This window comes from Martes martes (genome assembly GCF_963455335.1).
Source record: "Martes martes genome assembly, chromosome: 1".
NCBI lineage: Eukaryota > Metazoa > Chordata > Mammalia > Carnivora > Mustelidae > Martes > Martes martes.
This window is the reverse complement of record NC_137888.1, coordinates 84,422,201-84,449,628: the sequence shown is the minus strand read 5'-3', so window position 1 is coordinate 84,449,628 and position 27,428 is coordinate 84,422,201. Positions and strand designations below refer to the sequence as shown.

The following is a 27,428-nucleotide window of genomic DNA, read 5'->3' as shown; positions in this document are numbered from 1 at the left end:
GTGATAATATGTTTGGTTTTGTTTTTGTTTTTAGAAAATAGAAAATAGGGATGCCTGTCTGGCTCAGTCAGTCAGTAGAGCATATGACTCTTGATTTTCAGGGTCATGATTCAAGCTCCACATTGGGCATGAAGCCTACTTTTAAAAAAAAGAGACAAGTAGAAAATATATAGTAATTTTGTGAACATGAGAATTCATAAGAAACAAATCATGAATAAAAGAAACTCAGATATCACTGGGTATTTAGGATAAGCTTTTTATTCTTTGATTTGTAGTTTTATCTCTTATGCTGGAAATCCTTCTAAAATATTACAATATATATTGAGATACATAAAATTTATCAAAATAAGATCATATTGCCACTAACAACATGACTACTTCACTGTTAAGATTTCCGTGAGGGGTTTTGTTTTTAGGATGTATTCATCAGTGATATACTTAAAATGGTGTGTCACTTGAAATAATTTTTGTATATGTGATTAAGTCACCAACTTGGTATACAGTTACATTATTTATTTCTGTTTCCTTTTTTTTTTTAAGATTTTATTTATTTATTTGACAGACAGAGATCACAAGTAGGCAGAGAGGCAGGCAGAGAGAGAGGAAGGAAAGCAGGCTCCCCGCTGAGCAGAGAGCCCGATGTGGGGCTCGCTCCCAGGACCCTGGGATCATGACCTGAGCCAAAGGCAGAGGCTTTAACTGAGCCACCCAGACGCCCCTCTGTTTGTTTCTTATTTAGGGATATTACTTTAGTATTTTTGTTTGTTTGGGGTTTTTTGGATATATAAAGGCATATATGTAAATTTTGTTGTATAATATTATTTCCTTTTTGTAAGTATTGTACCATTTTACAATCCTACCAGCCTCACTGGTAGATATTTGCATTTTATCTTTTATCTTTTTTCTTTCTTTCTTTCTTTTTCTTTCTTTCTTTCTAGCTATCTATAAAATAGATATCCCACTACAGAATTAATTTTTGTTACTCATATTTATGTAAGTTTTTTCTTAATTGTAAGCGTTTTTCCAGGTTGCTAGTCTTCTTTATATTTAACAACAGGTCGTTATTCTATTGAGCAGATTTATTGTAGTTGTTTATTCCACTGTTGTTGAGAATTCTGGTTGCTTTTACTTTTTGACTAGTTAATGTGCTACTAAAATAATATCTAGAAGGATACATAATACTCCTTTGCTTTAAATTATTTCTTGGTAAGTTCTCAGAGATTCTCACCTCTGAGAACCTCATATAGATAGTCATTAGATGTATTACTAAATGTATTACTGAATCATAAAATGACTTTTTAAATGATTTTTAAGTATATTTTTTCAATTTGTGCTTGAAAGGTAATGTAGAAGGGTAATATTTTTATATCATAGTCTCATTAATGGTGGAAATCATCATTTTTAAAACTTTGTTTTGTGTTTAAAAGAATTACTTGACATTTCTTTGATTAAAGTGAAATGTACGTTTTCCTTTTTTTTTTTTTTTTTTGACTTCTTATTTTATCACTCACTTCATTTAATCTGACTTAATTGAACAGTAATACCAAGTCAGTTTGTTGCCAGGAGAGTTTGCAAAAGGGAGTCTGCATTTGTTTAGGGTAAATGTGTTGTTTGGTTTGGTTTGGTTTGGTTTAGGGTAAATTGAGTTCAAAATCTTCTCTTACGTAAAAATTATGTATGCATATAGAAAGGCTAGAAAAAACCTGGAGAAGTAAGCAGTTGAATATAATTTCAGACAACATTTTTCATCAGTTTAAACTATGTTGCAATTTGTATCCTTGGCTTTTACAGGGGGATTTTGGCACTCAGAAAGAAGCTGCTTGGGCCATAAGTAACTTAACAATTAGTGGGAGAAAAGATCAAGTAAGTTCAGCTCTTACTTATTTCTCAAAACTGGTAAAATAACAGTACAGATAATTCTAAGATTTAGAGTTCAATTAAATCATAATATAAAATAGTAGCAAGATAACAGGCATTCTGTGATTTCTTTTCCCCCCCATATAAAAGGGTCACCTTGACTTCCTTTAATTATATTTTATAGATGAGAAGTGTTATACCGCCTTGGCCTACAAAATTTTTGTAGGTCATGGTAAGATCAAAACCTATGTAGTCGGGGTTTATTTGGGTTTAGCAATAGGAAAAAACAGGACTTTTTAGCTTAATAGGGCAGACTGAAACAACATCACAGGTTCTCATAACAATTGAAGATAACCAAAGAGAACACAAACAGCAACAAAAATTTACCAGTAGCAAACAAAGCAAGTAACTAATGTAAACCAGAAAGCTAGGTCTGAGAATTAAGGAAAAGGAATATAAGGAGCCTAGGGTGTAAAGTTTAAAGAGGCACGCATTCTGGAGTTGTGTGGGTGACAAAGCTTAACATTGTGCCAACCGGCAAAAAAAAAAATGAGTTTCAAAGGTTCCAGATAAATTTCACAGATAGGTAAAAAGAATGAACTTAAAGCTGGTCAACAATAAACTGAGAATTGTGACAGATAAGCTATAGACTGGTGGTGAGTAATGAATCCACTTAAATCTGAATACAGAGCAGAATATACATATAGTACATGGAAATGACAATATAACAAAATATAAAAATGATAGAAAATATTACAAAAATATTACAGAACCAATTAAACAATGAATTGAGGGTGGCCAGGTATTTGAGTGTTATATATGTTACAGCACTCTCACATTGGATACAATAACATTGAACAGCTATAGCTTTTAAAAAATATCATCCAGCCTCTGTACAGATTTCATAATTTTTTAACTTAAAGGGGAGAAAGGGGCCTTTGAAAAAAGTACTCCTTAAGGCAAATGTTTCATATGACGTTGAATGATTCCTTCATTTTCATTGTTTTCCTAAGTTCAAGAAAAGCACTACATTAAAAGGAGAAGGAATCTCATAGTAAAATAATAAAATAATCTAATATGGTCTAACATAACACGTGAGACATGTTTCCATACTCAAAATTTTAAAGTCAGAATTATTTCAGTGAGATCATATGGTACACAAACAAAATTCACCTATGTTTATTTTATCATGGTGTTTTTCTTCAGGTGGCCTATCTAATTCAACAAAATGTTATTCCACCCTTTTGCAACTTGCTGACTGTAAAAGATGCACAAGTTGTGCAAGTAGTACTTGATGGACTAAGTAATATATTAAAAATGGCTGAAGATGAGGCAGAAACCATAGCCAATCTTATAGAAGAATGTGGAGGTAAGTTTATTATAAGCTGTTATTTCACACTTGAATGTTCTTTTTGTAGCTACATTTATTTTCTGACTAATGTAGCATTTCTGTGTTTTTCTGTCTTAGATTATCAAGTAACAGAATAAAGTAAATACTATATGCTATATTTACAGTCCTGCTCAGCTTCTTGCATATGCTTAGGTAACTGAATTGCTGCCATGTATTGAACAGGCACTGTGCTAAGGGTACTGGGGAAACAGTGGTAAACGAGACACAGTCCTTGCCCTCAAGGCATGTAGCTCAGTCATGGAGATAAATATGAACTGATTTAATGTGCTAATTACCCTAATAGAAATGTACAACAAAATGAAATACCTGGAAGAAGCAGGAAGTGACACCTGAGCTGGATTTTGAGAGATGAATAAGGATTAATAAAGTAAAAAGGGATGAGAGGTGTTCCAGGCAGAGATAACACCATGAGCAAAGTCTGAGGTGAGACCTAGCATTCAGCAAATTATAAGTAGTTCAGTGTTGCTGAATCACAAAGTATGGGGTAGAAACTGCCTACAGATGAGGCTGGAGATATTGCCACCAACCAGGCCCCTGCAGTCTTACAAGTTTGGTAGCACAGCAGATTCTTTATTCTGTAGGGCAGTAGTTCCCAAATTTGATTCTGTGCCAGAGCCACCTGGAAGGTAAACAGCACAGCTTAGCTTTCAGCGCCTAGAATTACCGTGTAGATAGAACGTGGAAGACTCAGTTGTAGCTGTGGACCAAAATATAAATGTGACCAACCCAGATAAGCACAAAAGGAAGGTTATTTTTGACAGATGTGGAGAAGTAAATGAAAGGAGAAGTAACTATAAGAGTAGGAGAACCATATTCTCAATTTGCTTAGTGAAGGGAGTTCAGAGGCTTGAAAGAAAGAAGTATTTTTAAAGTTACTAAAGTGACATAGAGAGCAACAGAAAACACATAACTATCAAGTTAGGAACAGGAGGTGGAGAATAGTGTTAGGGAACCTAATTGGGAAGTTGAGTACCAGAAAAATTAAAAACAAGTATAGTTTAAAATTTTTTACTAGTATTTATTCCCCATGTAAACATTTTAATTACTAAAAATTTTATTTTTATAAATTAAAATTAAAATCCAGATCTGAGCCTTGCCCTTATCACTGGCGGTAAGGCCAGGAATCTATATCTATATCATACAAGCTTCCCCAATGAATTCTGCCCCAGGGTATTACAAGCCACTGAAAGATTTTACCTAAGGAATAGGTATCTTTAAATGGAGCATGGATATCAGGGAAATGAGAATTTTGGAGACAAGAGGCAGGAAACCAGTTAGGAAGGTATATAGCAGTCTGGGCCACAATAAATGATGCCAGGATTCAAGAGATAGACTTTGAGGTTTTTGATATTTGATGATAGAGTATTGAGGGGAAGGGGAGCTTATTAGGCTTTGTCTCCAATTTCAAGTTATTAATTATCATGAAGTAAGGATATAGTAGAACAAATAGTTTAATTGAGGAAAGGCAAGTAATAAATTGTGTTTGGACATTTTGAGTTTTAAGTACACATGAAACATCTGGTGGAATTATCATGCAGGCATTTTAATTTTCTGCTTCTGAAGCCCAGAAAAGAACAAGTCCTCACCCTGTCATAGTGGCTAAATTCTTTTTTTTTTTTCTTTTTTTTTTTTTTAAGATTTTCTTTTTAAGCAAACCCTATACCCAGCATGGGGCTCAAACAGCCCCGAGATCAAGAGTTGCATACTCCACTGACCAAGCCAGCCAGACGTCCCTAGCTAAATTCTTTACTTAAGGCAGGCTCACTACATAGAATGTGTAGAGTGAAAAAAGAAAAAAGAAAAGAATGTGTAGAGTGAAAAATGAGCCCAAAACAACTTCTCCCATGTAAGGAATAGATAAAGAAGGACACTCATGAAAGGGCAATTTTCACTTTATTTCGGAAACCTTAAAATTATTACTCCTATAAAGCAAAATAAGATGTATTTTGCTTATCAGTTAAGTTTATATATTCTTTTTAATATTTCTGCCTATGATTTAATAAGCTCATTAATGTTTATAGGGAAAATTCCCCTTCCCCCTGAAGTACTGTGGTTGATCTTGATCATTTTCCATAATACTTAACAGATGTCTTAAGATTCATATTTATTAATCACCAGTTTTTTCATTATTTTTATACATGTATCGTTAGAAAAACTTGGCAGAGGCTAGAAAGTAAAAAGAATCTGCTTTTAACTTGTAACAAACAAAAGTAATCCATATTATTATTCCTTATAAACATTGGTTATATAGTAATCTGAATAGAGAGGTGTCTGTTGCTTGCTTAAACATACGAATTTAAACACTCAGGTGGTTAACTTTTTAAGATAAATATGCTATATCTTTGTGCATAAAGCCTTTTTATTTTTAAGATTCACCTTTAGAATAGAGTCCCCAAAATCACAGATTTACTGTCCAAAAATTGGGATTATGTGGTCCCAAGATTATTATAAATTTTTTGTTCTTAAGTTTTAAATATTACCATTGTTTCACTTCATAAAATTTCTTGCAGGACTGGAGAAAATTGAACAACTTCAAAATCATGAAAATGAAGACATCTACAAATTGGCCTATGAGATCATTGATCAGTTCTTCTCTTCAGATGATGTATTTAATAATTTTATGGTTTTAATAGTTTTATGTACAAACATAAGTCTAGAAATAATATAAGCTAGGACATAGACTTTTTTGGAATGTAATTAAAATAATGTCACTTTCAGAAATAATATTTTAAAGTCCCTCAGGGCATTAAAAAGTACTGGTTCTAAGGGCAAAAAAAGGATTAGGGATTTTTTTTTTCCTTTTTACGGATTTATTGCCATTAGTTAAAAATAGAATTAAAATTATAAATTAAAAATTGCCAGTAGTTAAAAATAGAATGAGGATTTTTTATTTTACAGGAATGGTGAAGGTTTGCTTGTAAAATAGCTTTTTTTTTTTAACTATTGGAAGTTCATAATTTTTGACCACCTTCCTCCACTTTTCTCTGCTCGTACCCTTTACCCATGGTAACCACAAGTTTGATCTTTCCTATGAGCTTTTTTTTTTTAGGATTCCACATATAAGTTAGGTCATACAGTATTTGTCTTTCTGTCTGACTTATTTAACTTAGCATTAAATGCTCTCAGTGTTTATACATGTTGTTGCAAATGGCAGGGTTTCCTTTTAGTCTGTAATATTCTACTGTGTATACATATCACATTTGCTTTATCCATTCATCTGTTGGTGCACATTTAGGTTATTTCCATGCCTTGGCTATTGTAAATAATGCCACCGTGAACATAGGGTTAGAGATGTCTTTTTAAGTTAGTGTTTTCATTTCCTTTGAATATATTGTTAGAAGTGGAATTGCTGAATAATCATATGCTAGTTCTATTTTTAATTTTTTGGTGGATCCTTCATACTGTTTTCCATAGTGGCTGTACTAATTTACAGTCCCACTAACAATGCACAAGATTTCCCTTTTCTCTATATCCATACCAGCATTTGTTAACTCTTGTCTTTTTAATGATGGCCGTTTTCACAGGTAATACCTCATTGTGGTTTTAATTGGCATTGCCCTAATTACTAGTGATATTGAGCATCTTTTCATGTACCTACTCACCTTTTGTATGTCTTTTGGAGAAATGTCTCTTCAAGTCTTTTGCCCATTTTTTAATTGGGTGGTGTTTTTTGCTGTTGAGTTATGATAAGAATTTTTCGACACTTGGCAAATCAGGCTCTATTTTCACTTGATGTCTTTATAGTTCTCAAATTGTATATTGTTAATAGCATAACGTATTTATAAGCAAAACAGTGATACTGGTATATTCTGTAATAAATCCTTAATGACAATAGTTCATCTATATTTGAAGATACTGTCACTGTTATTTTTGTTAGATGATCAAAAATAAATTTGGAGGTATATAAAATGGAAACAGTAAATCATCAAGAAAGATAAGTTACCATATAATGTAAGGTGTAGTATGCAAGAGTATCTTCATATTGTCAGTATATAGTAGTTGAAATTTAAGTATTAGCTTATTTTTAATGTTGCTTCTTTGGAAAAATAAATCTAAAAGCAGCTGTTCCTTAGAAAATTGTGATTAGATATAGCCACCAGTGGATTTTTGATAATTCTCATGTTTTCAAAAAATAATTCATATACCTCAAACTTTTCCACATTATCAAAAAAGAGTGGAATGTTACTAAATATTTTCTTAAGTGTATATGATTTAAACATTAAGTTGGCATAGAGACAATACTAGAAAAGAAAATCTGTGAACTGTTTCCTTATAGATGATCAACCTAAGTCCTATTTAGAATATAATGCTAGTTAAATTAATCAGAAATAAAATTCAGAAAAACATACTCTATTAAGGGAAGCTTTTATCACATGTTCTAAAGTTGGATTTTTGGAAATCCTAATCTGCAGTTAGGTATACACAAGACATTACAATTTCTAATACCTTAACATGAAGTTCTCTGTTAATCTCTTAACACTGTGAAAAGAATAATTCAGACAATGAGCATATTTATAAGAACTATACTATGTCAGTGATTTTTGTGGTATTTCAAAAAAGAACCTATAGATATATTATACTCATTATAGAGCAGCTATTATTTTACTGTCTTAAGCCCAGATGTCATTTGTCTCCAGTTGCTAGTAAAAAATTAACTACAGATTACATTTACTCTCCAAAAGTGACAGCATTAAGTTTTTTAATATCATCAACTTTTATCTATTTGCCCAGGTAAAAGGGATGTTAGAGTATCCTCTCAATTTGAGGTGTAGGACCATCTCCAGTTTATTACTTATATTTCACTCTTTTGGAAGATACCTGTCTTGTATATTCTCTTAAGTTTCCTCTCATTTTGGTGTCCTCCAAGAAAAAGCCTTCACTAAGTGTTTCTAAAGAGGTGGTAAGACAATGTTGGCTCTCATCATCTCTCTCATAGTTTTTTATGGAAATGAGAATATTTCTATAATGTTATTTATGTAACCTTTAAAACTAATTATCACTTACTTTTTCTTTTTTTCCTTTAGATTGATGAAGATCCTAGCCTTGTTCCAGAGGCAATACAAGGTGGAACATTTGGTTTCAATTCATCTGCCAACGTACCAACAGAAGGGTTCCAGTTTTAGAAAGATGTTGTGGAAGTTAGGTACAATGCAGCACTGAGATATATATATATATATACATATATATAAAAAGGTTTGATCCATCAAGCTTGGCTCATGGGATCTGCTGCTGCATTAAATCGGGAAAGAAAATGTGAAGATTTCATTTGGAATCACAGAAAATGCCCAAATGAGGTCAAGATGGCGAGTGGGTGCGAGTGAGAATGAGTGGCAAAATGTAACGAAAACTTTACATGAATGCTTATTTAGGTTGTTCAAAGTAAAAAGGGCTACAGGTCACAGATCTTCAGTGCCTGAGAAGGAACATTGACTTACTCTGTATCAATTGAGGGGAAAGTGCAGTACTGTCATCTTCAAGCCTTGTAAGCATAAAAGAGGATACGATGCCCATATAAGTCAAAGGAAACCGAGCCCAGGCCTTGCTATGAAGCAGTGTGTGAGTGGACAATGTTGAATGAATGTCTGGCTCAGTGATAGGGAGTCAGGTTCATCTTTCAAATCTAGGGCTCTTCACTCATGAAGCAGACTCCTAGTCCTGGAGTGACTGTGTACGAGAGTATGGTTGTGGTGCTGTATGTGAACGCATGCAAGCTTGATTCGCCTTCAGGGGGCTGATAACAAACCTAGTAAATCATCAAAGTGAGATCATAAGTGTTAATGTACACTGGACATGAAAACAAAGACCGGTTTAGCAGCAGACATTGGTTTACTCTGCAGCCTGTGTTTTCTACTCCCCCTCTTCCCTTTACCCACCCCCCTCCTTTTTTTTTCTTTTTAGTTTTTATTTACTTTACCTAGTATGGCTTTTTAGTTGCTTTTCAAGTCAGAAAACTTTTCAGGAAGGTTTCCCTGTGCATTTGCACCAGATGAATGTTTGATGCTATGAAAAGCTTTCCATATCATCAAAACTAATTTGTGTAGATTTTTGCATGAAAAAAATCATAAATTTCCCTCAAAATAGACTGTGTTGCAGTACACAAGTTGCCATAATAGTATAAAACAGTAAAATGTGCTTTAAAAAGCCATCCTTTTCATTTTCAGAGATAACATAAAGATCTTTGCATGAGGTAAATCTACAGCATAGTTCATTTTTAGATTTTGTTGAGTCCTGTAAAGAAGAAGAAGAAAAAAGTTTCAGTTGTGGTAGAATACCGTGCTGTGTTTAAATGTTACTTGTTTTCAAACTTTGTTTTCTATGAAAATGATATGGAAACTTCTAAAATGGAATTTGGTGCATATGTACTGCTGAATAAAGACCGATGAAGAGGTTTGAGTAGATGTACAAATCAAGTAATGGTTTGAACACCTTTAATAATATGCCTAATCTGTTCAATTGTTTTAGAATCTTTTTATCTTAGATGTAGGCAGCCATGAACAATCTATTTTGAGCCACTTTAGGGAGAAAACTTTGTATTTTTAAAACTTGCATAAAAGTTATGCAAGTGGTTTTTATAAATTGGAATAATACCTCAGTTTTGAGGTTATGCACACTAAATTAAATGTGACATAAATTAATTTGTACAAAAAGAACTCTTTATAAGGTGGCTCATTGTAGGAAATCCTGTGCCTTCCCCTTTGAGCACAAGTGTTGCATGAACAACAGTTTGCTATAAGAAACATACCAGATTAGCCACCATTAGCATCTATATCTACTTTGTGTTTAAAATCAACTGGTAATTCTGAAACACTGTAGAATGGATAAAAATTATTTTGTGATCATAACTCTTTGTTGAACTAGAGTATTTTTGCAGCATTCCTTGTCATCAGAAACATGGTTAAAGTTTAAAACTAGAAGCAGCAGAAAACTAGCTTGTAAAATTTATCCAAGTAGAATGCAGGCTAGGCTGTCTTGGGGAAATAAACATTAAAACTTAAAGCGATGTTTTACATGGGGTGTGTGTGTGTGCTATTTGGATTTTAACATATATAAATATAAACATAAAGCTAGAGTGTAAATCAATGGCTTATTTTAGATTTTCCTTAAGCGTTTGACCTAGACCCAACATAACAAGAAATTTCTTCAATTCTGTACTTTCAGTGTAGACATACTAATATTCTAACCCACTGGATCTGTTCAGGTGACACTGTCTTTGGTTCTGGTTTCTCCCTGTTCAGCCCAACATTTTGACCTCTTTATTCTTCTAGCAAAGTGGACTGAGAGAAACTATTTAAACTATATTTTACATAGTACTATAACTTCAACACATGGCTATAAATGGCAGATTACACACAGAGCTTGTTTTTTTATGGAAGGCTTAAATTAACAGAAGTTGACTGTAACAGTAGTTTGTATAATCCATGTTTCTTAGTAAACAGATCTAGCTCAAAGTAAGGTTATATAGGCTAAATGAGTTCATAAAATAGTTAATCCTGTAATATATCCTAGGTGTGGATGATAATCAACATCTGTGAATACAAGGGCTACCTGATAGTCTAAATATTTCATTTCTACCTGTGGTCTCATACAGGACACTGATTTTGTAATAGAATGCTTGGAGGGATTTTTCATTGTCTGAAATTTGTTTCAGCACAGTTAACAGTTCATCATAGTTAGCAGATTTAAATACAACTCTTTGTTTATTCTCCACTGATAAAGAAACTATTCATTTTTAACATAGAACATTATTTGTGAGGAGGGGGAAAAATGGAATAGTAAGTCTTTAATAAGCTTAATATTCCTGGCTTTTCATGTCTTAAACTGCTTTTTCGGAGCGTCGAGCCCTTCTCAAGTTGTATAAAAATGGAGAATGTTCTATTACAAATGTGTGAGTAGCCCTAGTCTAAAATATATCTTTAAAGATATTTTTTCTTTTCTAATTTGTCTCATAATGGAATTAGTACTTTCCACATTACTTTGAACCAAAACCAGAACATTCCTATAAGTAAAACTATTGACTAATCATTAAAAATAGATCTGGAAGACTTTTTAACTTTCAGTTTAGGCTTACCTGGTGACTGCATTTCATAGGTTTTTTGTTTCTTAAGAGGTATCATTGCATTGCAAAGTGATGGGCTTTATTGTAACATTAATTTGTGGAGTACCCTATTTGGATTCTCCATTGCGTCAGTTCCCTCAAGAAAAAAAGAGAAATTGAGCTAAGCTCTGTAATTTAAGAAGTGATGTATCTTCTGTTGCTGTATAACAAATTACCACAAACTTACGGCTTAAACCAACATATATTTACTATTTGATAGTTGCCACAGGTCGGGAGCCCAGGTGCAGTTTAGCTAGATCCAGTGCTCAAGGCCTCACAAGGCATCAGTCAAGTTTCAGCCAGAGCCACAGCCTCTGAAGGTCGGGGTCCTCTTCCATGCTTGTATGGCAGAACCCGTTTCTTGGCAGCTGTAGAATCCAAGGCAGCTTGCTGCTTCAAGGCTTGCAGGAGAATCTGATTTCAGAAAAGGCCCTAAACCTTTTTTTGAGGGCTAACCTGATTAAGTCAGGCTCACCCAGGATAATCTCCCTCTTGACCTTAAAGCCAGACTGATTGGTACCTTAATTACACCTGCAAAATCCCTTCCCCCTTGTCCTATACTGTAACCTATAATATCTTTCATATTCACAGATCTTGCCCACACTTGGGAGAAGGGGATTATAAAGGGCATGTGCATCAGGGGATCTTGGGAGCCATCTTAGAGTTTTGTCTACCACAAAGGAGTATCAGTCTTTAGATCCCAGAGCAATTTAGAAGTGATCCTCTAGTATATTGCAGGTTTGTTTTTGGAGAACCTATAAGAATTTAGTGCAAGCTCTGGACCAGCTTCCTCCCAAAATACATAAGCATAACATCTTTAGGGACTCAGGAGTCTGTGAATTTCTGAGTAGAAATGGTCTGTCATAATCCTCCCCTTTAAATGATTGCCAAGAGGTGACTTGTCCAGGGTCCCACAGAGTTTTGAAATTACTTGATTGCTTTTTGAGTTTTCAAAATTAAATCATTTGTTGTAGAAATTAAGGTGGTGAGCTACAAACAGGCCAGTTTAGCTTCAATCAAAAACAGTTACCAGTTAACTTTTGAGGTTTGGTGAATTATTTACTTCCTAAGTGTAAAAGTTCAGTTGTTGACTATTTTGAAGGTCATGATATCTGGTAAATTTTTGTACCTTTTTTACTTCTTGATTATTTTATTCCTTGGCAAAATTTATTAAATGTCAGCTTGTAATCTAATAAGACTTGGAAAGAAAAATTTGCCCAGACATCCATTCCCATACTCCGAAATAGCAAATCCATGCCTAACAAACTTGATGTTTTGAACGTTTGAAGGAGAAAATTATTTTCTTTTTAATAAATACGCACACTGGGTTTCCTGGCTGGCTTAGTTGGTGGACCATATGACTCTTGATTTTGAGGTCATGAGTTCAAGCCCCACCTCAGAAGTGGAGATTACTTATAAGTAAATGAGGGATATCTGGGTGGCGCAGTCAGTTGGGTCATGATCCCAGGGTCCTGGGATTGAGTCCTGACTTGGGCCTCTTGCTCAGTGGGAGCCTGCTGCTGCTCCAAAGCTTCCTGCTGCTCCCTCTTCTTGTGCTCTCTTTCTCTCTGACAAGTAGATAAAATCCTTTAAAAATAAATAACCCATACTTTAAAAGTTCATGTACAAACCTTTAAGAAAATAAGCACATTAAAGTATGTTTTGGGGGTAATAAAAGTTACACTAGATCCCTTTAAGCAAAATCAAGGTGCACATTGACAGCCTTATAATCCAAATTCCTAAATTAAAGGGAGACTTTAAAAATGAGGATTTTTTTTTGTCAAGTCTGTGTTACGGTGTGACCAGAAGCAAATGGACTGAGTACAGTGTCGAACTGCGTATTAGCACAGCAGCAACGTACAAGGAAGATAAATTTAGTATTTTTCCCTAAGACTTAACCTAGCAGTTCCATTAGTTTTTAATATTCCCTTTAAATTCAGGCCCCTTAGGTGGCAAATTTGGTTCAGAATACATCTTAAATTGTACTGTTTATAAATACGACAGTTGGTAAGTTGTGAATAAGGGCAGCTGAAAGATTGTTTCTGATCTACCTCTTTATCATTGCTTGTATTTTTGTGTTGGTTTCTGCCTTTACAAATTTTGTATCTTGCAGCTCTAAATACGCTGCTTACGCCAGGTTACTTAGCTTTTCCAAACCATCAATTCTTCCAGTTTTACTCATGAAGTTTTTTAAAGTTTTTATTTATTTGACAGAGACACAGTGAGATAGGGAACATACGCAGGGGGAACAGGAGAGGGAGAAGCAGGCTTCCCGCCAAAAGGGAGCCTGACGTGGGGCTCGATCCCAGGACCCTGGGATCACGACCTGAGCCAAAGGCAGACACCCAACAACTGAGCCACCCGAGTGCCCCATCATGAAGAAATTTTTTACAATCTTTTCCACTTTAGTTTTTCTGTTACTCTGGAAAGCATGAATCCTATTTTCCCTGCCCACATTGTACTTCTATTTTGTATAGCTGATGGATTCCTTGATATTCTCTAACTTTACCTGAGATTTCATCTGTTTTTACCCCAAACAACTGTTAAAAATGTCTAATCAAAAAATATATAATAATCTACTTAAATCTCTATCATTTTTGTGATGCTCCCAATCTCCAGTTGTCTGCCTTCTGGATAATTCATTCAGCGTCCTGTCTTCTCCATTCCTCTGTCTTTGGAGCCTTGTGAGAGCCACCTTTCCCCCATCCTTTGTACATGGTTACCATTTCACTCTGTACACATACTAATCAATGCTAAATATCCAGCTCTTGGACTCAGGGGAGGGTGTTTTTCTTATCTCAAAACCCCCCATTTTGGCTTATAATTGTGGGATTGGGAAGGAATCAACATAGGCTTATTTTCTCCCACCATAATACCATACTCTTTTTGTTTTCTACAAGTTGTCCCCTTGTTCAACTCATAAACGTAAAACTTACCTATTACGGATATTTTCTATCTCCAACCACTTCCCTTTGTACTGCCACTGTGCTCTCTCCATAAAAGTTAATACTCTGCCTCAAATCTATTAGCTCCCAAGGTGGTCTTTGGGGTGTCCCACTTTTGTAACTATGTAACTGGTGCATTAAGACTGGTCTTTAGTTCCTTTTCGCCCCCTTTGAACCAATTTAGGATGGTTATAGGATAGCTGTTAAGGAGCTGTTAAGGTACTTAAGTTTAGTAACCTTGTTCCAGTATGAGTCAACTAGTGCTCAAAGATGCTAAAGAGAACTGAAAAGTTGCTTTTCTGTTCTCTCTATCCCCATGTTCCTCGTTTTGCAGTTCTGCCCCGCTGCCAAGAGGCAGTAGTTTCTGAGTGTCTTTTTTGCATCCTTGTTTTCTCAGCTCCACAGTTCATACCTTGAATTTTCCAGATCTCTGTCTCCTTCTGGAAGCTGAATTTGTCCAGTACTGTCTGCTAACCTTGCCATCCCCATTAACTTATTTTGTAATGTGTGTCTTACATTTATGGGAATTTTTCAGTCTGTGGAGTCTGTCAGTCAGTGGTCTTCTCACATCGGCATTTCTCCATCTTCCTTTCCACCGGATTGTAAGCTTCTTAGGGCAAGATCTGCATATAAACAAAGCTCCATAAGCCCCCATGAAGGTGCCTTGAGTTCTATGAAGGTTTACAGTGATAATGATGCATCCTCTCTGACAAACTGATTGTAGGGACTACTTCTAAAAATCAACCTTCTATCTGGAATTTAAAAATTTGCCTCATTGCACATGAGGTTCAGAATGCTTATTGTTAGAAGGAAAGATATTTCATCCCTTGCCAGGTGAATGGTCATTTCTTCATTTTTGATGTTTTACCCAGTGTAGGGTCTGGATATCTGACATACATAAGGTCTTGAAAAGGATCTTTGTGGGGTTTTCAAATACTGGTTTTACATACTATGAAGCAGAGGCAGCCTACTATCTTAATACTGATGTAATTTTTTTAAACATGTACTTTATTGAAATAACTTTGCATCGTATCAGTAGTTGTTTTTACAAAGAAGCTATCCAAACCATAAAGGTAAGTGGTTGCTGTTTTAGTCTGTCTATCTGTAGAACAAAATTAATAGAATGCTATTTTGGTTATTGATGTTGCAGTATTCATTGATTGAAACAATTGTGTAAGATTTCTTTTGCCTGAGTAACATTATACAAATTTTAGTTTCTAGAAATAATTAGGAGCAAGCACAAGGAACTCCCTCAATTTTGTCTAGTCCCAATCAAAACAATTCTGATAATCATCATGGTGTTTACCCATTCTTTTCCTGCTATTGCAGAGGCCTTTGATACAAATTCAGACCTTGGCCCATTTGGTAATCTGGCTCCGTTCTTAATTATTGTGGGACCTTGTAAAGTTATTTTATCTCTATTTTATCTCTATGTGCTCTATGTGCTTCTGTGTCTTCATCTGAAAAGTGGAAAATAATCATAATGCCTACTCAGTGGGTTATTTGACAGCTTAAAAGAGTTATTAGTCCATGTAAAACGGGCACCTGGGTGACTTAGTTAAGTATGTGCCTTCTGGCTCAGGTCGTGATCAGAAGGTTCTGGGACCGAGGCCCTCATTGGGCTTCTTGTTCAGTGGGGAGTCTGCTTCTCCCTCTGCCCCTCCCCCCTTGCTCTCAAATGAATAAATAAAACATCCTTTTTAAAAATTTCATGTAAAATACTTTGAATATCCTAGGTAGATAATAAGCACTACAGCTGCTAGGGGAAATTGCCTTTAACTTTAATTGCAAATAAACAGAGAAGCTCTTTTCATCTTTATATTTGATAAATATCTGAGAACCCACATTGGACTAGGCATTAAATCAGTAGCTTGGGATACAAAGCCAATTAAAATGTAGCACTCGCTCTGGGTTTATGGGGAGAGACACAGTCATAAGTGGATGAATGAAAAGCAGTAAATACAATGATAGATGTACATGATACCTTTGTTAGACCCCACTGTTTGGGGACTATATGACAGCATTTGATGGAGCACACAAAATTAGACTTAGTATCTCTGGATTCTCCATCTTCAGACTTTTCTTCACCTATTCAGACTTAATTTTATTCAAACCCTCAACCCCTGCCTCCCCCTCATTCTTCATAGATGGCCTTTCCTATTTGGGAGGCGGGGCGGTAGGTGACAAAAAGAACTATATGGGAGGAACTCCACAGCTCACTTCCAGATTAGAAATCCACATATAGGGGCACCTGAGTGGCTCAGTCAGTTGAGCAACTGACTCTTGATTTTGGCTCAGGTCATGATCTCAAGGTCATGGGATCAAGCCCCATGTCAGGCTCCATGCTGCATGTTGAGTCCACTTGGGATTCTCTCCTCTCCCTCTGCCCCTTCCCCTACTCATGTGCTCTCTCTTTTAAATAAAATCTTTTAAAAAAATCCACATAGATAATTCATCCATTTCTTTCTGCTCTGTTTAAGAAGATACCTCTCTTCGTAACCAGGGCAGTCCCATTGTCTTGAATTCTATTTCTTGCTATTTCTCAGGAATCTCACACTATGAATTATAGCTTTTCTTTCTATCCAGCTACTTTTCAGTGTGATTTTTTAATGTGATTCTATCAACATTTAAACATGCTCAGTTATTTCCTGTCTTAAAACAGAAATGCAACACTACCATTCCAGCTACTACACCATCTTCACTTTACTATCAAAGCCAAAGTTCTCCTGAGAAGTTTGTTTGCTCACTCCAGTTGCTCACGTCTCATTCACTTCTCAACCCATTACAATCTCCTTTGCCCCATAATTCTACAAAGCCCTTGACAAATCACCAGTGCCTACATTTCATTAAATTAAATGGGCAGTTTTTTGCTTTATCTTGACTCAGAAACATTAGATGTTTGACAACTAGATTTTCACAATGCCTCATTGTTTTTCCTCTTTGATCATTGCTACATCTTGTCATGCCATCCCAGACCTTAGCCAACATTTTGTCTCCTTTCTAGAAATCTTTCTTTCTAGTCATTAAATGCTTAAAGAGTTGATAAAGATTTTATTTATTTATTTGACAGAGATTACAAGTAGGTGTGGGGGGGTGGGGAGCAGGCTCCCTGCTGAGCAGAGAGCCTGATGCGGGACTTGATCCCAGGAACCTGGGATCATGACCTGAGCCAAGGGCAGAGGCTTTAACCCATTGAGCCACCCAGATGCCCTGCTTAGAGTTTAATTCTCAACCCAGTTTCTCCTCTCACACTAAACCCTCTTTATGCAGACACAGTGGTCAAACTTAAATGATCATCTATGACATGCCCACTGATCCTCAATTTAGTGTCAGCTTTCTCTGAAATCACCATACTGCCTCCTAGTTCCCATTGTATATTCTTTCCTCCTTTGTTGAAGATTAATTGACCATATAATTATGGATTCATTTTTGGGTTTTCTATTCTGTTGATCTATGTGTCTGTTTTTGTGCCAGTACCATACTGTTGATTACTACAGCTTTGTAATATAACTTGAAATCTGGAGTTGTGATACCTCCAATTTTATTTTTCTTTTTCAAAATTGCTTTGGCCTTTTGGGGCCTTTTGCTTCCGGACTAATTTTAGAATTGTTTGTTCTAGTTCTGTAAGAAATACTGTTGGCATTAAAAAAAATTTTTTTTTATGTAAATAAAGCCTTAGGGCACAGGTGATTCAAGAATAAATACTCACAGAAGGTTACCAAGGGTAGAACAGCACCTTTACATTTTCAAAGGCAAATCATGTGGGGACAGATTGCTGATACAGGGCATTCTTGGCCAAGGGAATTCCAAACCTGCATACGAACTTGAATGTGGGATAAACATGGTGCATCCTATCCGGGGCCTGGTTAGTGAGCATATGACCTATGGTGCCAGTCCCATACTCAGCAGGGCCCTGTGCTTGGCCTAAAACAGTGCTGTTGCCCCTGATATTTTCATCATTTTTTTTTCTTTTTGTAATTAACATATAATGTATTATTTGTTTCAGGGGTACAGGTCTGTGATTCATCAGTCTTCTACAACAACCAGCGCTCACCACAGCACATACCCTCCCCAATGTCCATTACTCAGTTATCCCATCCCCAACCTACCTCCTCTTTAGCAACCCTTAGTTTGTTTCCTAAGATTTAGAGTCTTAGATGGTTGACAAACTGTTAGCATTTTGATAGGGATTGCACTAAATTTGCAGATTGCTTTAGGGAGTATAGACATTTTAACAGTATTTGTTCTTCCAATCCATGAGCATGGAATGTCTTTTCATTTCTTTGCATTATCTTGAATTTCTTTCATTATTATTTTATAGTTTTCAGAGTACAGGTCTTTCACCTCTTTGGTTAAGTTTATTCCTAGATAGTTTTTTGCTTTTGGTACAGTTGTACATGGGATTGTTTCTTAATTTCAGATTCTGCTCCTTCATTATTAGTGTATAAGAATACAATGGATTTCTGTACATTGATTTTGTATCCTGCAACTTTACTGAATTCATTTTTCAGTTCTAGTAATTTTGGGGTGGGGTCTTTATGGTTTTCTATGTATGGTATCATGTCTTCTGCAAATAGTGGAAGTATTACTTCTTCCTTACCAATTTGGATGCCTTTTATATTTTTCTTGTCTGATTGCTATGGCTAGGCCTTCCAGGAGTACTATGTTGAATAAATTTGAAAGTACACATCCTTGTTTTGTTCCTGAACTTACAGGAAAAGCGGTTTTTTCCCTTTGAGTATGATGTTTGCTGTGGGTTTTTCATATATGGCCTTTGTGCTGAGTTATGTTCCCTCTAGACCTACTTTGTTGAAGGTTTTTATCATGAATGGATGTCATACTTTATCAGATACTTTTTCTGCATCTTTGAAATGATCATATGGTTTTTATCCTTTGTCTTATTGATGTGATGCATCACACTGATTGATTTGTGAATACTGAACAAGCCTTGCAAAAGACAAACTAATACTCTTGCATCCTGGGAATAAATCTCACCTGATCATGATGAATTTTTTTTTTTAATGTATTGTTGGATCAGTTTGCCAGTAGTTTGTTGAGGATTTTTGCATCTGTGTTCATCAGGGATACTCCCTGTAGTTCTCTTTTTTGGTGGTGTCTTTGTCTGCTTTTGGTATCAGGATATACTGGCCTCAAAGAATGAATTTGGAAGTTTTCCTTCCTCTTCTATTTTTTGGAACAGTTTGAGAATAGGTATTAACTCTTTTTTAAATGTTTGGTAGAATTTGCCTAGGAAACTGTCTGGTCCTGGACTTTTGTTTGTTGGGAGTTCTTTAATTATTGATTCAATTTCCCTGTTGGTATTTGGTCTGTTCAAATTTTCTATTTCATCCTGCTTCAGTTTTGGTAGGTTATATGTATCTAGGAATTTATCCATTTCTTCTAGGTTGTCCAATTTGTTGGCATATAGTTTTTCATAATATTCTTGTATGAAGTCCTTGCACCAGTTAGTAAAGGTGTAAATGTAAAGGAAAAGTTCTTGAAGGAAATTAAAAGTGCTACTCCAGTGCTACACAAAATGGTAAGAAAGCAAAAACAGCCTTATTGCTGAAATGGAGAGAGTTTCAGTGGTCTGGATAGAAGATCAAAACATCTACAATATTCCCTTTAAATCAAAGCCTAATCTGGAGAAAGATCATAAATCCCATTAGTTCTCTGAAGGCTGAGAGAGGTAAGGAAGCTGCAGAAGAAAAGTTTATGCTAACAGAGGTTGGCTCATGAGTGTTAAGGAAAGAAGCGTCTCCATAACATACTACAAGATGAAGCAGCAAGGTCTCATATAGAAGCTGCAACGTATTATCCAGAAGAGCTAACTAAGATAAGTAATGAAAGTGGCTACACTGAACAACAAATTTTCAGTATAGATGAAATAGCCTTCTGTTGGAAGAAGATGCAATCTAGGACTTTCATGGCTAGAGAGGAGAACTCAGTGCCCGGTTTCAAACTTCAAAGGACAGGCTGACTCCCTTGTTAGGGGCAAGTGAAACTGGTGGCTTTAAGTTGAAGCCAATGCATATTGGCCATTCTGGAAATCCTAGGGTTCTTAAGAAATATGCTAAATCTCCCCTGCCTGTGTTCTAGAAGTGGAAGAACAAAGTTTGGGTGATAGCACACCTGTTTACAACACGGTTTACTGAATATTTTAAGCCCTCTGTTGAGACCTTCTTGGGGGGGAAAAGATTCCTTTCAAAATATGGCATTGAGGGACGCCTGGGTGGCTCAGTGGGTTAAAGCCTCTGCCTTCGGCTCAGGTCATGGTCTCAGGGTCCTGGGATCAAGCCCCGCATCGGGCTCTCTGCTCAGCAGGGAGCCTGCTTCCTCCCTCTCTCTCTGTCTGCCTCTCAGCCTACTTGTGATCTCTGTCTGTCAAATAAATAAATAAAATCTTTAAAAAAATATATGGCATTGAGGGAGCACCCAAATGCTCTGATGGAGATGTACAATAGGGGCACCTGGTTGCCTTAGTCGTTGAGTGTCTGCCTTCGGCTCAGGTTGTGGTCCCAGGGTCCTGGGATCGAGCCCTGCATCTGGCTCCCTGCTCAGTGGGGGCCTGCTTTTCCCTCTCCCATTCCCCCTGCTTGTATTCTGTCTCTACCAAATAAATTTTTAAAAAATCATCATTTTTTAAAAAAGATGTACAATGATATTAATGTTGTTTTCATGCCTGTGAATACAACATCAGTTCTGTAGTCCATGGATCAAGTCTTATTATTTAAAAATAGATTATGCTGAGTGAAATAAGTCAAGCAGAGAGAGTCAATTATCATATGGTTTCACTTATTTGTGGAGCGTAACAAATAACATGGAGGACAAGGGGAGATGGAGAGGAGAGGGGAGTTGAGGGAAATTGGAAGGGGAGGTGAACCATGAGAGACTATGGACTCTAAAAAACAACCTGAGGGTTTTGAAGGGGCGGGGGTGGGAGGTTGGGGGAACGAGGTGGTGGGTATTAGGGAGGGCACGGATTGCATGGAGCACTGGGTGTGGTGCAAAAACAATGAATACTGTTACGCTGAAAAGAAAAAATTAAAAATATATATATATATATTGTAAGGCCATAGATAGGGTTCTTCTGACAGATCTGGGCAAAGTAAACTGAAAACCTTCTGGAGAGGATTCACCATTCTAGAACCATTAAGACCATTAGCAATTTATGGGAAGAAGGAAAAATCAACGTGAAGAGTTTAGAAGAAGTTGAACCCTTATGAGTGAGGAATTCAAGACTTCAGTGAAGAAAGTAACTGCAGATGTGGTGGAAATAGCAAAAGAGCTAGAATTAGGAGTGGAGCCTGAAGATGTGGCTGAACGGCTTCAATCTCATGATAAAACTTGAATGGTTGAGGAGTTGCTTCTTACAGATGAACAAAGAAAGTTCTGGGGGCACCTGGGTGGCTCAGTCAGTTAAGCATCTGACTCTTGGTTTGGGCTCAGGTCATGATCTCCGGATTGAGATTGAGCCCCACATCACACTCTGTGCTCATTGTGCAGTATGCTTGAGATTCTCTCATGCTTGAGATTCTCCTCCCTCTGCCCCTCCCCCTGGCCTCTCTCTAAAATAAAATCTTTAATCTTTAATAAAATCTCCCGCTGAGCAGGGAGCCTGCTTCTGTGTTTCCCCCGCCCCTCCACTCCTGCTCTGACTTGCGCTCTCTCTCAAATAAATGAAATATTTAAAAAAAAAAATTTTTTTTTTCTAAAGTGCTTTCTTGAGCTGGCATCTACTTCTGGTAAAGATACTGTAAAGATTGAAATTACAACAAAGGATTTAGAATCTTACGTAAACTTAGTTGATAAAGCAGCAGCACGGTTTGAGAGGATTGACACTCCAATTTTGAAAGTTCTAATGTGGGTAAAATGCAGTCAAATAGTATCGCATGTCACAGGGAAATCATTCGTAAAAGGAAGAGTCAGCCGATGGAGCAAACTTTAGTATTGTCTTATTTTAAGGAATTGCCACAGCCACTCCAGCCTCCAGCAACCACCACCCTGAGCAGTCAGCAGTCATCAACACTGAGGCAAGACCCTCCACCAACAAAAAGATAAGGATTAACTAAGCTCAGATAATGGTTAGCATTTTTTAGCTACAGAGCATTTTTAAAGGTATGTACATTCTAGACATAATACGAATGCACACTTAATAAAATATGGAATAGTATAAACATAATTTTATATGCACTGGGAAACCAAAAAATTCATTTGACTCACTTCATTGTGATAATTCGCTTAATTGAGTTGGTCTGGAACTAAACCTGCAATATCTTCAAGGTACACTATAACCATTTTTACTCTAAAAGTTCACATCAGGGAGTGGTGGGAAGGGACCAGAACAAGCAACACATAATATGCTTTATTTAGGGAGAGGGACTTAGGGATTTTAAGAGGAAGAGGGTCTTTTTCAAATTTTTTAATAAACCACTGTCAACTTTATTGAACAGGAATTTCAGGAAGACTAATTAGAAAACTTTTAGAGCAATCAAGCATGAGATAAGGAGGTGCTGAATAGGATAGTAAATAGTAGGAAGAAGGAATGGCCTAAAAAACATTTAGAGGCATATCTAATATCAGTTATCTCTCATCTCCAAATCCACCCTTATTTGCACTACTTTGTGACACTGGAGCTAGACCATGTAAACATTTTTCCATTACCAGCTGGCACAATGTTAGGCTTTGTCAATACAGAGCACTGGCGTGACATCACAAAACTATTGTGGGAGGAAGACGCTTCTGGATGCCATCTGTCCATTTTTATTATTTACCACTGGAGCCTAGTTACCTTTAGAGACCAGTTCCTGCTGTGCCTTCAGGCCGTGCTCTTTCAACATGGCAGCTGCTTCAGAGCAGCTCCAACAGGTCTCTTCCATAGCATCATGGATGTATATCATAGAGCAGATATGATAGTGGCACCTGGGCGGCTCCGTCTTTAAGCGTCTGACTCTTGATTTTGGCTCACGTCATGCTCTCAGCGTTGTGAGATGAAGCCCTGCGTCAGCCCCCACGCTGGGTGTAGAGCCCACTCAAGACTCTCATTCTCCCTCTCCCTCTGCCATCCCTCACTCTAAGAACAAATAACAATAAATAAATGTTTAAAAATTTAAAAAGATAAAAATATATTTACAGTCAAATTTTTATCCAAGGAGTAAACTTTATAAGAATATTGCCAGAGTAAAGTGAAGAGAATTTAAAATGTTAATGCAGGAAATCAGTGTAATCTCAAAATATATAAGCTCTCAAAACTAGATAAGAAAATTACCCAATTTAAAATAAGCAAAAATCTGCATAGACACATCATGAAGAATGATATATGCATGACAAACACATGAAAAGATGCTCAATATCTAATCATGGGGGAAATGTAAATGAAAACTACAAAATACCACTACACACCTATATTAAAATGGCCAAAATTAAAAACAAAAAGACGACCAAGTACTGAAAAGGATGCAAAGCAACTGACCCTCTTACATTTCTGGTGGGAATGCAAAATAGTCCATTCACTTTGGAAAACAGTTTTTCAATGTCTTTTATAGTTGAACGTGTACTTTACCCTACAAGTAGCAATCCTGCTCTTAGGTATTTACTCAAGTGAAATGAAAACATGATTCACACAAAACCTGCACGTGAATGTTTATAGCTGCATTATTTGTAATCATACAAAACTATAAACAACCCTAAAGTTCTTCACCTGGTGAATGGATAAACTGGTCATCCATATAATAGATTATTAGCCATCAATAAAAAGAAGTAAGTAGATATACACAACATGAATGAATTTTAAAATGCACTTTGCTAAATAAAAGAAGCCAAATTCAGAGGCTTCATACTGTTTGATTCCAATTGTATGACAATCTACAATAGGAATAGGAATTATATGACAATCTAGAATAGGAAAACAACTATCAGTGGGTTGCCCGGGACTAGGGAGGGGAGAGTATAACTATAAAAGAACACAGGAGGGATGGAGAAGTGCTATATCTTTAGTGTAGTGGTGATTACACGACTATATTCATTTGCCAAAATCCACAGAACTGCCCACTAAACAGGATGAAATTTACTAGAGGTAATTTATATCTCAATTTTTATTTTTTTAAAGATTTTATTTATTTTGAGAGAGCACGAACTGGGGGAGACGGGCAGACGGAGAGGAAGAAGCAGACTCCCCTCTGAACAGGGAACCCGATGTGGGGCCTGCTCCCAGAACCCAGGGATCATGACCTGAGCCCAAGACAGACACTTTAACCAACTGAGCCACCCAGGGTCCTCTATATCTCAGTTTTTAAAAAATGCTATTATCGAACACAAAAAGATTTGAATTAAAAGTCATAAATGTCAGGGCACCTGGGTGGCTCAGTTTTCCCAAGCTGACCTTTCGGAAGAAAAAATATAAACAGGAATATTCATGAGAATTCCAAAAAGGAGTACTAGCTCTACCAGGCTTTAAAAATATAAATTCTTCATAATTAGAAGTGTGGAACTGAGTCATTAATAACAATTCACTAAAGTCCAAAATTTTGAAAACCCAGAAGTAGACCCAACCACATATAGGAACATAGTATATATTAAGAACAATATCTCAAATAACTGGGGAAAGATGAATTACTCAATAAATAGTAATGGAAAACTGAACAGTCTTCTAGAAAGAAAGTTGGTTTCATACTTAACATCTCATACCAGGAAAAAATCCAAACAAAAGTACAAAAACCGGGGCACCTGGGTGGCTCAGTGGGTTAAAGCCTCTGCCTTCGGCTCAGGTCATGATCCCAGGGTCCTGGGATCGAGCCCCGCATCGGGCTCTCTGCTCAGCGGGAAGCCTGCTTCCCTTCCTCTCTCTCTGCCTGCCTCTCTGCCTACTTGTGATCTCTGTCTGTCAGATAAATAAATAAAATCTTTAAAAAAAAAAAGTACAAAAACCCACTAATACTATAAAAGAACTAATGGAAGAAAGAAGCTCTTTCTGGATATAATACAAAAATTCAGAAGCACCATAAACAAGAAACTGATAATTTTACTTACATAAAAGACAATTATCTGGAAAATCTTTATAAGCAAATTGCAAAAGAAAAACAACTTCAAAAATTAATCATTCTAGACAAAGGGCCATTTCCTAACATGAAAGTTCCTACAAATCAACTTTTAAAGTCTCAGTGGAAATATGGATAGAGTATATGGACAGACAGTTTAAGGAAATATAAATGATTTTGATTTGAATTGTGTCCCTCTAAAATTTCTATGTTGAGGTCCTAATCTCTGGTACCTCAGAACATGGCCTTATTTGATGAAAGGTCCTTAAAAAGAAAAGTTAAAATGTGGTCATTAGGGTGGGCCCTAATCCAATATAACCAGTGTCCATATAAAAAGAAATATGGAGACAGACATGCACAAAGAAAGAATACCATGTGAAAATGAAGGCAGCAATCAGAGTGATGTTTCTCCAAGCCAAGGAACACCAAGTATTGCCCACATCCCACCAGAAGCAAGGGATGAGGCATTGATCCTTCCTCACAGGCCTTAGAAGGAACCAACCCTGCCAATGCCTTGATCTCAGACTTCCAGCCTGCAGAACTGTGAGACAATAAACTGCTGTCATTTAAGGCACCCACCTTGCAATACTTTGTTATAGCAGCCCTTGCAAACTAATACAGGCTCTTGGACATAGGAAAATAGACTCAGCCTCCCGAAACCCCGCCACCATAAGTGCAATTAAAACTACAAGAAGCCATGTGTGGTCTTCCTGATTGTTAAAGATCAAGAATCTGGTTAACAAAATGTGTTGTCATTAGTTTGTCTTGCTGTTTGGGGTACAAACTAGTACAAATTTTGTGGAGGGAATTTTGACAAAATCTCTCAAAATTATAAATACATATAACCTTCTCAAAATGTGAGAAATGGCATCCCTACAAATGAATTCATTTCCACATCATTTAAAAATCAAGAGACTAGAATTAACCATCAATATGTTACTCGTTAAATCAATCAACATACATATAAGGGAACATTATACACTTACTAAAAAATTAAGGAAGGGGCGCCTGGGTGGTTCAGTTGGCTAAGTGACTGCCTTTGGCTCAGGTCATGACCCAGGGTACTAGGATGGAGCCCCGCATGCAGTTCCTTGCTCAGAGGGAAGTCTGCTTCTCCCTCTCCATCTGCCCCTCCCCCTGCTTGTGTGCACATGTGCTCGCTCTCTCTCTCTCTCTCTCTCTTAAAATCTTTTAAAAAAAACTTACTTGAGAGAGAACAAGTGGAGGGGGGGCAGGCAGAGAGAGGGAAAAGCAGATTCCCCACTGAGCAGAAAACCCCATATGGGGCTCCATCCCAGGACCCCAAGATCATGACCTGAGCCAAAGGCAGAGGCTTAGACAAATGAGCCACCCAGGCACCACTAAATAAAATCTTAAAAAAAAAAAAAGTAATAAATAAAAAATTAAAGAAGATTAGGTGTATCAATACAGAAAAATGCCCCAAATGTTAAAAGACTGAAAATGCAAAATGTATATAGTATTCTATATTTGTGTTAAAAATATAAATACGCATTTGCTTAAATATGCTTAAAATATTCTGGAAGAATATTCACAAGAAATTATCAATATTGGATTCTCTGTGGAGAAGAACCCACTTTCTGAAGGACAATGTTGGAGAGACAGTTTTAATTACATGTATTAAAATATATTTTTCGAATTTTCAGCCACATGAATAATATAAACAAGAATGTATTTTTTACATAAGGTTTCACTTTTGCTGCCACAAGGGGGCAGTGTTGAAGGCTTTGTGGTAGAATGCAATACTGAAATTAGTCTCAGGACAGAACTTTTTTCATTTAGCTTGTAATTTTCGAGGATCTAATTGGGGATTGAAAATACATGAAGTGTATTTTCATACAAGATAGCATATTTGGAGAGCTATGTGAATATTTTCCCAATTTTATAATCATAGTCTGTTTTCTTTTTGCTTTAATTAAAGCACTATGGGCTTGTGGTTAAAAACAAAACAGTACAAAAGTACTTTTAATGAAATATCAGTCTTCTTCTCTGTCGCACTTCAATTCCCCAGAGGTAACTACCTTTTATTGATACTGGGGTTACATCCAACACTTTAAATAATATGC

General features: G+C 36.4%; 1 protein-coding gene across 2 annotated transcripts in view; it reads left to right on the top strand.

Annotated features, from left to right (window-relative positions):
* The window catches only part of KPNA4 (karyopherin subunit alpha 4), a 56,778-nt gene extending 46,504 nt beyond the window's left edge, over positions 1-10,274 (top strand). For both annotated transcript variants that reach the window (XM_080828145.1, XM_080828146.1), the window contains exons 14-17: positions 1,792-1,863; positions 3,064-3,226; positions 5,779-5,873; positions 8,293-10,274. In XM_080828145.1, coding sequence (XP_080684271.1) covers positions 1,792-1,863; positions 3,064-3,226; positions 5,779-5,873; positions 8,293-8,391 — 429 coding nt within the window. In that variant the 3' untranslated portion in view covers positions 8,392-10,274. The remainder of the gene's footprint in view (positions 1-1,791; positions 1,864-3,063; positions 3,227-5,778; positions 5,874-8,292) is intronic.
* The last annotated feature ends 17,154 nt before the right edge of the window (positions 10,275-27,428 follow it).